Source organism: Pseudophryne corroboree, chromosome 1 (genome assembly GCF_028390025.1).
Source record: "Pseudophryne corroboree isolate aPseCor3 chromosome 1, aPseCor3.hap2, whole genome shotgun sequence".
Classification (NCBI taxonomy): domain Eukaryota; kingdom Metazoa; phylum Chordata; class Amphibia; order Anura; family Myobatrachidae; genus Pseudophryne; species Pseudophryne corroboree.
In genome coordinates this window covers 231,897,755-231,910,756 of record NC_086444.1, presented here as the reverse complement: position 1 = coordinate 231,910,756, position 13,002 = coordinate 231,897,755, and the positions used below count along the sequence as shown (strand labels likewise).

Below are 13,002 nucleotides of genomic sequence, written 5' to 3'. Positions count from 1 at the left end.
GCCCCCACAGTGCCAGAAATGCCCCCACAGTGCCAGATACATTAATGCCCCCTCACAGTGCACAGATAAATGTCCCGTCCCCCCGCAGTGCCAGATAAATGAATGCCCCCCACAGTGCCAGATAAATGAATGCCCCCCACAGTGCCAGATAAATGCCCCCACAGTGCCAGATAAATGCCCCCACAGTGCCAGATAAATGCCACCCACAGTGCCAGATAAATGCCACCCACAGTGCCAGATAAATGCCCCCCACAGTGCCACATATGCCCCCAGTACCTGCTGTGCCGAGGGAGGGGGAGTGCTGCTGGGAGTGCTGCTGTGCGCGCCCGCTGTCTGTGCTGTCTGCGCGCGCTGAGCGGCGCCGGTGTCTGACATCAGACGCCGGCGCCGCATAGCGCACACAGCGCACACAGCGGCGGCGCACACAGTGACAGCAGTGTCAGCCGGGACAGCAGGGGAGATCAGGGCCGGCTCCAGGCTCCGACATGGCGGCGCCAGCGCACGGCGCCCATTAAGGGTGGCGCCCTGCGCGGCCGCTCGAGTCGAACATGCCTCGAGCCGGCCCTGGTAGTGTACATTCATCTTTCTACTACATTTCTTTGTTTTATATATTGTGTGATATAAGTATAATTGCTCCTTTCTATTTTTGTAGCTGGCCCTCCCTACACTCTGTATTTTGGTGTTAAGTTTTATGCAGAAGATCCGTGTAAATTGAAGGAAGAGATAACCAGGTAATGTATACTGTTTCCGCATAGTTGTCAGTATCTGATTACACGTTCCAGTGACACCATGTAGTTGGCCAGCTGCACCACCTACTGTATAAATATAACACATGGTATACTATGTAATAAATAGCACAGTACCCCTCCTGCATGAACCCGACACCAGCGCTGCTATTGTGGACCATCTATTGGTCATGTGGACCATCCACTGCTATGAGTAGGAAATCCTCTTTGTGGTGTTCACCTTCATCTGATAGGATTCTACAAATGTGCATACTTGCCTACCCTCCCTCATTCTGCAGGAGACTCCCTGAAGTAGCAGCAATCTCCCTGACTCCCTGAGTAGTCCAGCAATCTCCCTCATTGTACATTACCCCCATTGTGCAGCTGTTACATTCTTGGGGGGGAAAAAAAAAAATCACAGATACTGTTCATACATTCAAATGGGAACATCAGTGCCATTTCCCTGCATTGGTTATAAGGCACAATGATCCCTATGGCTACATGCATTTTAAATAAAGTTTCTCATACGTCCTAGAGGATGCTGGGGTTCCAAAAGGACCATGGGGTATAGACGAGATCTGCAGGAGACATGGGCACACTATAAGACTTTGAATGGGTGTGAACTGGCTCCTCCCTCTATGCCCCTCCTCCAGACTCCAGTTAGACTCTGTGCCCAGAGAAGACTGGACACACACTAGGGGAGCTCTCCTGAGTTTCTCTGAAAAGACTTTGTTAGGTTTATTATTTTCAGGGAGACCTGCTGGCTACAGGCTCCCTGCATCGTGGGAGTGAGGGGAGAGAAGCAGACCTACTTCTTCTGAGTTCAAGGGCTCTGCTTCTTAGGCTACTGGACACCATTAGCTCCAGAGGGTCTGATCACTTGATTCGCCTAGCTGCTCGTTCCCGGAGCCGCGCCGTCACTCCCCTCACAAAGCCAGAAGAAAGAAGCCGGGTGAGTATTAGAAGATCAGAAGACTTCAGTGACGGCAGAAGACTTCAGAGTCTCGGAGGTAACGCGCAGCGGTCGCGCTGCGCGCCATTGCTCCCACATACAAGTGGCACTACAAGGGTGCAGGGCGCGGGGGGGTGCCCTGGGCAGCAATATACCTCACAATATAAGCCTGGCAAAGATGTATACAGTGCATAGGCACTGTATACGGACCCCCGCCAGTCTAAAAATTTAAAAACATAGCGGGGCTGAAGCGCGCAGAGAAGGGGGCGTGGCTTAGCCCTCACAACTCTATACAGCGCCATTTTCTCCTCACAGAGATGCTGGGCCCGCCAAAACACTGTTATACACCTAACAGTGTAAAATGAGGGGGGGGGCACAGTTATGTAGTGCAATATACAGATGTGTCCACATACATCTTTGCTATATCCCGCCATGTATGGCACAGTTTTGCATGCCATAGACTCAGAGTTTTAGCCATGCCTTGTGATTTTTCTTAATTTGATTCTTTAATATGTTACTTTATACATATTCTATTATGGCAAAGACATTTTTTTAAAATTCATCCACTCGCTACTCGTGTTTTGCATGTTGTGCCAAATTTGTAAAAAAGCAAAGATGTAAGTGGACACATCTGTAGGTTCAACCATTAGTCACTATAGATATATATATATATATATATATATATGTGCGTGTGTACAAGGAGTTGGTTAGAGTTTTCTGTGTTTTCCCTGTCAGAAATCTGCCCATGTTAGCAATGTTGGTGGGTGTTTAGTACACGTGTGTTGACATGTGTGAGTGATCTACCACAAACAGATATGGGTATCCCTCTGTCGGCAGTGCCGACTCCAGATGGTACTTGATTCATGAGATTAAGTGTCAGCATGTCAGTAGTGGTAAGCTTTGCCAAAGTAAGCACTGTTTGGGGAACACAGACGTTTGGGGAACACAGACTGTTTGGGGAACACAGACCCTGTCGGCACCAACTATTATGACAGGGTGTAAAATTATATAAAAAACCTATACCTATAGGTGTATATATGTATGGTACGTTTGCAGTGAGCTGTAGCTCGAGCACAGACGTGATAGTATTTGTGGGGGCGTCCTAGTGAAATTAGGTATATGTTTCCCTCAGATCCCTCGGGGTCACAAAAGTGTTATTTTGCCCAGTCACTACTCCCTGTTGTCGACACGAATACTATGTTCTATGTCGGCCATGATGTTTCCTGATTAGATCCACAACATTGGCATTCAGTACATGTTCATACACATTCAGAACACATAAATGTCACTAGGGACCCTGATGTTCCTGACAGATTATATATATATATATATGAGATGTATAAATAGATATATGTGTATATATGTGTATTTAAATGTGTACATTTATATTACAATTTATTATGAATGCTGAAGTAAAGTTATTCCTTCTCATGTGCTGGTCGCTCTGCTGATGAAGCTCTAGGTCAGCTGTGACAAGATGGTCTTGAATCCTCACGAGGAGTCCGAGTGTTTATTCTTCTCCCACCGTGGATAGAATAAAGTGAATGTCTACCCCTGGTCTACACGGGGCCCTGTCACCGAGGATCGTATACAGGAAGCTAAGTTATAATTTTAATTATATGCTTTGATGATATTTGCATTACATACGCATGGGGGAGTTTTTGTATTCAAAGATGGTCGGTTACCTTTTTATCTGATATAATTACCCTGGGGAGAAATGGGATATTCCTTGGGTCTTATCTAGAACATTGCAGCTTGCTGCCGTGCGACTACTAGAGGTATGCACTGACTCCGAGAAATACAGGAGTATCTTCCCTAGGAAGGGATAATCTGTTTTGGAGATGACTTGGTTAAGTTGATCTCGGCAGATACCACTGGTAAGTCTACCTTCTTGTGTTATGTTCCATCACAACGGTTGGTGATGCATTTTTGGGGGGATGCAGTCATTTTGACCGGTTGGATACCGTTTTTATTCCCCTTCTTTGTAGGTAGAGGGAGGTGAAAAGGTAATAGGTCTGCAGCCTTTTCAACTTCGCAGAACCTGATGTCGTCCTCTGTTTCTACCACATCTACCGCAGGTCGCTGGATCTCTCTTGCTGGAGCCCACGCCGGGGGGAACTCGTCTAATACTCTTCAGTCAGTCCTGGAATGGACTTGACACACTGAGTTAAGAATAGAGTCCAAAGGGGGACATACTCGAGTTTTCCAAATGATTCCCCTCACTGAGTTTTTAAATAGCTCTTACTGATTCTCCTCTGGAGAGGTAGTATGCGACGCCATACAAGAGTTGGGTCAGGATCGGCCTTTGTTCTGCTGTCCCTGTCAAAAAAAAAAAAAGAAGCTTTTTCGTGCTTCTAAGCCTGGACAGCTCGGTCAGAACAATCCCAAAAAAGGTTTCTACATAAGTAGTTGAAATACAAGATGGAATCTCTCAGGGCAGGGATTTCCAACCTGTAAAAGAAGAAAAAGGGTTTAAATGCGGTGTCATCCGCATTAAGCTTACCTGTTTTTTGCTATTCAGGATTGTCATTGCCATTTCACCAGAGTGATGGTGGTATGATGGTTTCCTTCTATAGTAAGAGCCATTATTTTTCTGTACTGGGACGCTCTCCTGACTGCAGCGAGGTCAAGAAACAAATGGTACAATTCGTTGTTTCTCTATGACAGTTCTCTGACACAAAGAATCGCTCTGTTGATCCCAACGACGCAGAGGTCGGAGTTGGGAATAAGTTTAGATACTGATCGGTTAAGAGTTTGTGTTTTCCTGTGGAAAGAGATCTGATGATCCAGAGTCGGATCAGGTTTGCAACAGTGTAAACCCGTCGATACCTTCCGTTGATGCGGAAGATGGTTGCGGCCTACAAGGCCATTCGGTGAGCAGGTCAAATGCCAGAGTTGTTTTGCGGGACCAGTTGGACATATGGTCCGGGTCTTACCTGCACATGCACCGGAAAATATTCCTATTTTCCAGGACCAGGATATCTCTCCTGTGGTGGCTTCACAGTTCTCACCTCCTAGAGGGACGATGGTTCGGGATCCAGGATTAGATCCTTGTGTCCATGGATACAAGGCTCCGAGGATGGGGAGCAGTTTTTCCAAGGGAAGAAGTTCCAAGGGGAAAGGTCAAGCCGGGAAGCTTGTCTGCAATAAGCATTCTTAGATTAAGAGCTATTTACAACGGAACATCTTCTTCGTGTTCTGCCCGTCTTATTTCTGTCGGACGACTAAACAGCAGTGGCGTAAGTAAGCCACTAGGGCGGAATGTGGAGCAAAGCAGAAATGGTAGAAGCCACAAAAGTTTCCGATGAGCGGAAAGGCATGTAAACGCTCTATTAGAGGTCGTCGTTCCGGGTGAAGATAACGGAGAAATAGACTTCCTCAGCAGACGCAATCTCCATCCAGGAGAGTGGGATCTTCATCAAGAAGTTCACAGAAGTGACAAGTCTTTGGGGAATTCCTCGATTAGACGTGAGGTCGTTTCGCCTCAACAAGAAACTTCAGAGATATTGTTCCAGGTCAAGGGACACTCAAGCTATAGCAGTGGACCCCCTCGTGACACCTTGGGTGTTTCAGTCGGTCTATGTGTTCCCTCCACTTTCACTCTTTCCGAAGGTGATAACCATAAGAAAAACAAAGGTTCAGGCGATCCTCATTGTTGCGGTCTAGTCAAGGAGGGCTTGGTATCCAGATCTTCAAGACTTACTCATAGAAGATCCCTGGCCTCTTCCTCTAAGAGAGGTTCTGTTACAGCAAGGACAGGGTGTGTACCAAGATTTACCGGGGCTTGGCGGTTGAACGCCATATCCTAGCCTGAAAGGGTATTGCCGGTGAAGTCATTTCCACATTGCTTCAGGCTAGGAAAGAAGTAACGGCGAACCTTAACCACCGTATTTGGAGGAAGTATGTGTCTTGGTGTGAATCCAAGAAGGCTCCTACGGAAGAGTTTCAGCTGGGTCGTTTTCTCCATTTTTTGCAAGCAGGTGTGAATGCAGGCCTAAAGTTAGGCTCAATTTAAGTGCAGGTTTCGGCCTTATCAATTTTCTTTTTAAAAAAGAATGGGCCACCTTTCCAGAAGTTCAGACTTTCGTGAAAGGAGTGCTGCACATCCAACCTACATTTGTGCCCCCAGTGGCACCATGGGACCTTAATGTGATGTTGCAGTTTCTTATGTCACACTGGTTGGAACCTTTACGAAAGATAAAAATTTCTCACTTGGAAAGTGGTCATGCTATTGGCAATGGCGTCCGCAAGGCGGGTGTCGGAATTGGCGGCTTTGTCTCACAAGAGCCCTCTTTGATCTTCCTTGTGGATAGAGCGGAATTAAGAAATTGGCAACAATTTCTGCCTAAAGTGGTTTCTGCGTTTTCCAGGAACCAGCCTATTGTGGTGCCTGGGGCTACTTAAGCCTTGGCTGATTCGAAGTCTCTTGATGTAGTCAGAGCTTTGAATATTTTTGTCGCCAGAACGGCTCAGATTGGGGAAACAGACGCTCTGTTTATCCTGTATGCTCGCAACAATATTGGGGCCCCTGCTTTTAAGCAGACTGTTACACGCTGGATCTGTGATATGATTCGGCATGCTCATTCTACGGCTGGCTGGCCGGTACCGAAGTCGGGGAAGGCCCATTCTACCAGGAAGGTGGGCTTTTCTTGGGGCAGATGCCCGAGGAATCTCGGCGGTTCAACTTTGCCGAGCGGCTACTTGGTCGGGTTCAAACACTTTTCCTAAGTTCTACAAGTTTGATACACTGGCTGATGAGGACCTCAGGTTTGCTCAATCGGTGCTGCAGAGTTGTCCGCACTCTCCCGCCGGTCTGGAGCTTTGGTATAAACCCCATGGTCCTTTTGGAACCCCAGCATCCTCTAGGACGTATGAGAAAATAGGATTTTAATACCTACCGGTAAATCCTTTTCTCTTAGTCCGTAGAGGATGCTGGGCGCCCGTCCCAGTGCGTACTGTATCTGCAGCTATTGGTTGTCGTTACACTCATGTAGTGTTTCTTTGCAGTCAAGTCTGTTGCTGCGGTTATTCATGCCATGACATGCGATATGTGATTATCGGTCATGATACACACAGGTTGTGTTACGTTTTCGGTCAGCATATTGCTGTATGGTTTTTCCATGCCGTCAGCTGGTGTTCTATTGAATGCCACGTTCTGTGGCATGTTCGAGGTGTGAGCTGGTATGACACTCACCATGTTTAAACATTAAATTCTTTCCTCGAAATGTCCGTCTCCCTGGGCACAGTTTTCTAACTGGAGTCTGGAGGAGGGGCATAGAGGGAGGAGCCAGTTCACACTCATTCAAAGTCTTATAGTGTGCCCATGTGTCCTGCGGATCCCGTCTATACCCCATGGTCCTTTTGGAACCCCAGCATCCTCTACGGACTAAGAGAAAAGGATTTACCGGTAGGTATTAAAATCCTATTTTCTCGTGGCTACTTACAGTATATGGAACCTCTTGTAAAGCACAATACACAAACAAATTCTGCAAAATATAAGTGTCTTTTCTTCAACAAGTAGATCTTACAAACTTTGGGGATCATTTACATTTGGATGTAAGTCATTTTCATTAGGCTGACCATATTATCGCTTTAACCTGGGACACTCATGAATTACACAGGTTCTGTGGCTGCTTAAAACCAGGTGAAATGCAGGCTTGTAGTCAGCCAGCCACAGAACCTGTGTAATTCATGAGTGTCCCAGGGTAAAGGGATAATATGGTCAACCTATTTTCATGACACGCCTCTCAGATGGAGCAGTACATGTCCGCACTGATAGGTGTGACTTTCACATCTCCCTGAAATGCTTTTTCAAAAGTAGGCAAGTATGCAATTGTGTGTCATCACCATGGGGTTCCCAAGTGTTTGGCCATCATATAAAAGAACAGATATGACAGAGTACACTTATGCATACTTACAGAATAAGCGCTTAGAGCATATATATCAAAGCTTGGAGAGAGGTAAAAAAGTATATGTATCAGAGCTTGGAGAGCGATAAAATGAAGAGTACCGAGCAATCAGGATGTTTTTGCTAAGTAATGTGACAAAGTACAGATTTGTCTGATCCCTGTCACAGGCTGCAGCATGTTGTAGTCAGTAGCCAGTGGTTGCCATCTACATAATCAGTTGCTAATTAGCGTTCAGTGCAACTTTTGAAGCCGAGGAGTAAAGCTCAGTACCCACGGGCCGATGCATGAGAGATGTGTGCTGAGCGAACCGCTCAGCACACATCTCTCCCGCCGCTCAGCACAGCGCGATCTGTGCTGAGCGTGCGGGGGGAGACGGGGGGCCGCTCACTTCACCCAGCGGGTGAAGTGAGCGACCCGCTAGATTGGCCTGCATGCAGGCCAATCTAGCAGCAGCGATAGCGATGCGCGGGGCTGCGCATCGCTATCGCTGTAAGGGGTACTCACGGAGCGATCAGGCTGATATTCTAAGCAATCTAGTCAGATTGCTTAGAATATCTCTCCGTGAGTACCCCCCTTAACAGATTTTGTAGATCAGATGAAGTTTCCCATGTGTTCTGTCGTGCTTGCAGTGTTTAGCTTTCCTACAGATGGAGCAGGATTTGCCAACTGCAGCAGTCATTGAGGCATTGATCACGTGTCAGCATGAGTGATATGTGCAGATGTAGCAACCGTTAATTTAACATGTAACCATGGACATGCACTTCATTTTGGCAATATACATTAACTCTACCACTTAACTGATGAATTTTCCCTTCAAAATCGTTCATAACATTGTTTTTTGAATATTTTTTATTTAAAATAGTTTAAAAAGTATTTTATTTTTTTACAATATTTAAATATTATACTATGCACATCTGCAGAATGGATCTCCTCGTCCAAAACTGGGGGACACAGTCGAGCGACTAGGTTGCATGAGATCTGACCATGCCAGTTAAGTGGTTTTAAGGAAACACATTGCCCTTGCATCAAGTCTGTTTCCCATAGTATAAAACAGGCTGAGTCTCCCATATCTGAAATGCTTGAAGTGTTTTGGTTATTGGATTTTTACGTATTTTTTTTTTTACAACAAAGTTTATTAAATTGTCACAGTGAATGGAGATAGCGTCACAGTACACAATGCACATCAGACACAGAACATGAGTGATTACAATAAAAGTGTAACATACATTATAATTACCAAGATTTTTATAATAGAAAGAGGGGAGAAAAAGAAGAAGAGGAGTAAAGAATGGTAACGTCGTGGCAAACCGCATAGAGAGGAAAAGGAAAAAAGTAGACCCAAAAAAATTTGGTGGTTGAAGATAAAAAGGATAAGAGTCGAGTGTATGGATACCAAACTAGGTAATAGGTTAGTCAGTCCACCTCGAATGGAGAAATGGAGTTTTGTGAGGTGAGCCAGGGACCCCAAACTCTGTCAAAGGATTTGGAAGAATTATTAATTAATTTATCATATATTCCATACGTTATATGTACCAGATATTATCGAGTGTAGATTAATGGGAGCAGACTGCTTCCAAGTAGCAGCTGTTTGACATGTGATTGACAAGGTTATATGACGTATTTGTTTGTTTTGGTGTCTGGCTGCTGTTGGGAGACCCAGAGGAAGGAAAAAAAACTTAAGTTCACATGGGACAGGAATTGATGCATCGGATTGCTGAGATTATTGGACACGACCACCAAATGTGGAGGAAGGTTCCTTCAGTTGCACATCCCCTCCAGCATCTATTTGATGTATCGGGGAACATTTTACTCAGGCAGGAGGGCATGTAGTACCATCTATGGGGGTAATTCAGACCTGATCGTAGCAGCAAATTTGTTAGCAGTTAGGCAAAATCATGTGCACTGCAAGGGGGGGGGGGGGGGGGGCAGATATAACATGTGCAGGGAGAGTAGATTTGGGTGGGGTGTTTTCAAACTGAAATCTAAATTGCAGTATAAAAATAGAGCAGCCAGTATTTACGCTGCACAGAAACAAAATAAGTTGACCCACCCAAATCTAACTCTCTCTGCAGATGTTATATCTGCCACACCTGCAGTGCACGTGGGGGGGGGGGGGGGGGTCATTCCGACCCGATCGCTTGCTGCAGTTTATCCGTAGTTTTTCGTATGGATCCATGAGTTCTGTTCTGGTTAACCTGAGTCTACTAATAACTATGGCAGTAGTTTTACTAAGAAGCTTTGTCCGTTTTAGAAATAAATGGTAAACCAGGTTTGTCTTCCATTGCTGTTTTTATACTGTGCCAAAACTGGGTCAGATGATTGATCGGATTTGACAAACCAATCCTTAGTAAATCTACTTCCTTGGTCTCGCTCCTATAGCGGAAATTAACCTACTCATTCAATCTCAAGGGCTGGTTGAGGATTGGTAAGGGCACATTGTCTCAGTTGTGCTTATATATTTATTTTTAATACACGGTTCTCTGAATAAGGGGAATAGCTTGTCTCATAAAATATAGGACAAGTATTAGATCAAACATTAAAAAAATAAATATAAACCACTGCTCCATCTGTATGAAGCCATTGCTTGTGTATGTCTCACATACTTAGTTTCTTGTTGGTACAAACTGTTAGTCTCACCAGTCAGTGTGTGATAGTATGCTCATGAGGCACTAGTATGATTCATCAACTGTTACAGTGTCGACGGTCAGAATGTGGACAGCATAAGACTGTCTGTATAATACCGACATGGCACTAATGCAAATGAAAAAATTAAATGATACATGATGGTAAAGCAAACTAAGGGGGTAATTCAGATCTGATTGTAGCACATCTACGATCAGTTTCTCAGACATGCGGGGGGACGCCCAGCACAGGGCTAGTCCGCCCCGTATGTCTGGCCCTACTCCCTCACAGGGGTGCAAAAGCATTGCACAGTGACAATGCGTTTGCACCCGCTAAGTAGCTCCCTGCCAGCGCAGCTCCTGCGCGTTGGCAGGCCGCTACTCGCCGCATCCGGGGTCGCAGCGGCTGCGCCCCCGGGACCTCGCCCCACCAACGCCGTTCTAACGCCGTTGACATGCCCCCTCCAGTGACCGCCTCTGCCTGTCAAGCAGGCAGAGGTGATTGCAGCAGCCCAGAGAAGCTTTTAGCATCTCACTGGGTTCCCGGGGTGCGCACGCGCAGTGCAGCCGCTGCACGTGCGCACTGCACGAAGGGATTCAGGCTGCGATCGCTGACGCTGCAGCGATCCAGTCTGAATTAGCCCCTAAGTACTTCCCTGTTATGATGCTACAACTATCAAACAAATGGTAATGATTAGTGCTACACCTCTCAGAGTCTGAAAGTGATTAATAGAACAATAAACAAGCCTCTTATTGAGATCAGTGTCCATGGCTGACACACTCGCCTTTATCTTAGTGGCTGCTGTTTCTCTGCCTGTCATTTTTAGACATATTCGCACTGTACCTTTAAGCAAAATTTATTTTGGTGGTTAGAGTTCCAATATATTACATACATTATATATCATATTATACCATAGTGCTACTGTTTATAAGAGGAGTCTGTCACTAACTATGGAATTTGCACCACATGTAACACCACAATCAACTGAATGTTGCTTTTACAGTGCAGTATTGTTAGCCCGATGATACTGATGCTAAAGCATATGTGTTCTCCACTGTAACATGCTTGTGTTCTTTTTATCTTTTAGGTATCAGTTCTTTTTACAGGTGAAACAGGATGTGTTACAAGGTCGGCTTCCCTGTCCATTTAACATTGCTGCTCAGCTCGGAGCCTATGCTATACAGTGTAAGGCTGAAAAATAAAGTTAGTCCGATGTGTACTTTTGACTTTCTGTCTGCAAAATATATAGTTTATAATGCATGAGTGTACTGTAGGTGTAGAATAATTCAAAGTCCAATCATTTTGATGAAAAAAAAGACAATCGACTTTTATAATGCTTATTTGAAGAAACAGGTGCTCTCTCTTCATGTAGTATTATACACACATAGGTGCATATACAAATATAAGGCTTTGAACCAGAGGTGAAGTATATATACACTTAGATTCCTGAGATTTCTTTAGATAATCTGTGTCTTGCTAAGTGGACATAGCCTGATCCAACTCTTACACCAGACAGGGCAGGACTTTCCGATGTCCATGTGTCCATGATTAGCTGGACAGTTCCGTCTCTCCTGTTGTCTGCAAATCCGTTGAGTCTGGATCAGACAATATCCAATTAAAGTGATGAGCTCATACAGAGTTCAATGCAGGTCCTTTTGTGGAGCATATGCTACGTTTTGTTTTGCTCTTCGAATGCACCAGAACCAAGTGTACGCAACTATGAGCATTGCATAGTTCCACGCAAACCGGACTCATCTCCACTAGCAACAGAAACTGTAACTGGGCTGTAATGGGAGCATTCTCATGTTGCCAAAATTCACTGAGGGTGGAGTAACAGAATTGACAGCTTTGCAGAGCAGTGTGCACACGGAGATATGCCTGTTTTCAGAGGGATCTTTTGCACCAGAAATAGGTCTGCTGCAAGCGAGCAATGATGATGATGATGACGACGAAACCAAGCACATGGCTAGAGAGCTGTACAGCTGTACGTACGGACGGATATACTCCTTTTTTTGCATGCAGGCAATGCAGGAGCATTCAACGCTGCATCAGCCCCATATTCTGTACCTCAGCTATGAGGCCTCTTTGTCAGTGTTGTTTATATTTGCACCAGTATGTAAAAATACTACAACTAGAGGGCACTTTGTTCTTCAGTTTACCATTTCCGATCATCTTCGCCAGAAGTAATTATAAATGGTGACTTTTCTGGTTATGCAATTTCTTTCATATTTTTCTAATTGACATTATTATTACTAACATATTATTTTTAGTTTTTGTTACGCATAATGTTTTTATAAGATTACAATGTCTGTAACACCCACACTCACTCTCGTGCTCTCTCACTCGTATTGATGTAGCTGTGCATAGTAGTTTTGGAGTCTATAGGAATATATTTCCTTATAGTGTAACTGCAGTGTCAATAGGAATAATATTCTTGTTATTCATTTGTCCATTCTCACATTGTACTTTATTCCCCCTATCGGCGACTTTTTGCACTAAATTTATTTCTGCAGGATCCTGCTTCCCATGTCCTAATTAGTCTCCCTGCCATATTTTGTGACATTCTGGTCAAGATATAGATGGTCCTGAATAGGGGAGGTTTAATTATTACCACCCTGATGTGTGTGTGTGTGTGTGTGTGTGTGTGTGTGTGTGTATATATATATATATATATATATATATATATATACACTTTCCATAGCGAAGGTGGCACTCACAGGTCTTGCAAAGAAATGAACTACTACCCACAGGTCTGATCAACGTTTCGATTTTAGTAAATCATCTTCAGGATCCA

At 44.8% G+C, this 13,002-nt stretch overlaps 1 protein-coding gene across 5 annotated transcripts in view; it reads left to right on the top strand.

The window, feature by feature from the left end:
• Positions 1 to 13,002, top strand: part of EPB41L4A (erythrocyte membrane protein band 4.1 like 4A) — a 419,914-nt gene that overhangs the window by 177,174 nt on the left and 229,738 nt on the right. For all 5 annotated transcript variants that reach the window (XM_063964124.1, XM_063964123.1, XM_063964121.1 and 2 more), the window contains 2 exons: positions 653 to 731; positions 11,296 to 11,393. In XM_063964124.1, coding sequence (XP_063820194.1) covers positions 653 to 731; positions 11,296 to 11,393 — 177 coding nt within the window. The remainder of the gene's footprint in view (positions 1 to 652; positions 732 to 11,295; positions 11,394 to 13,002) is intronic.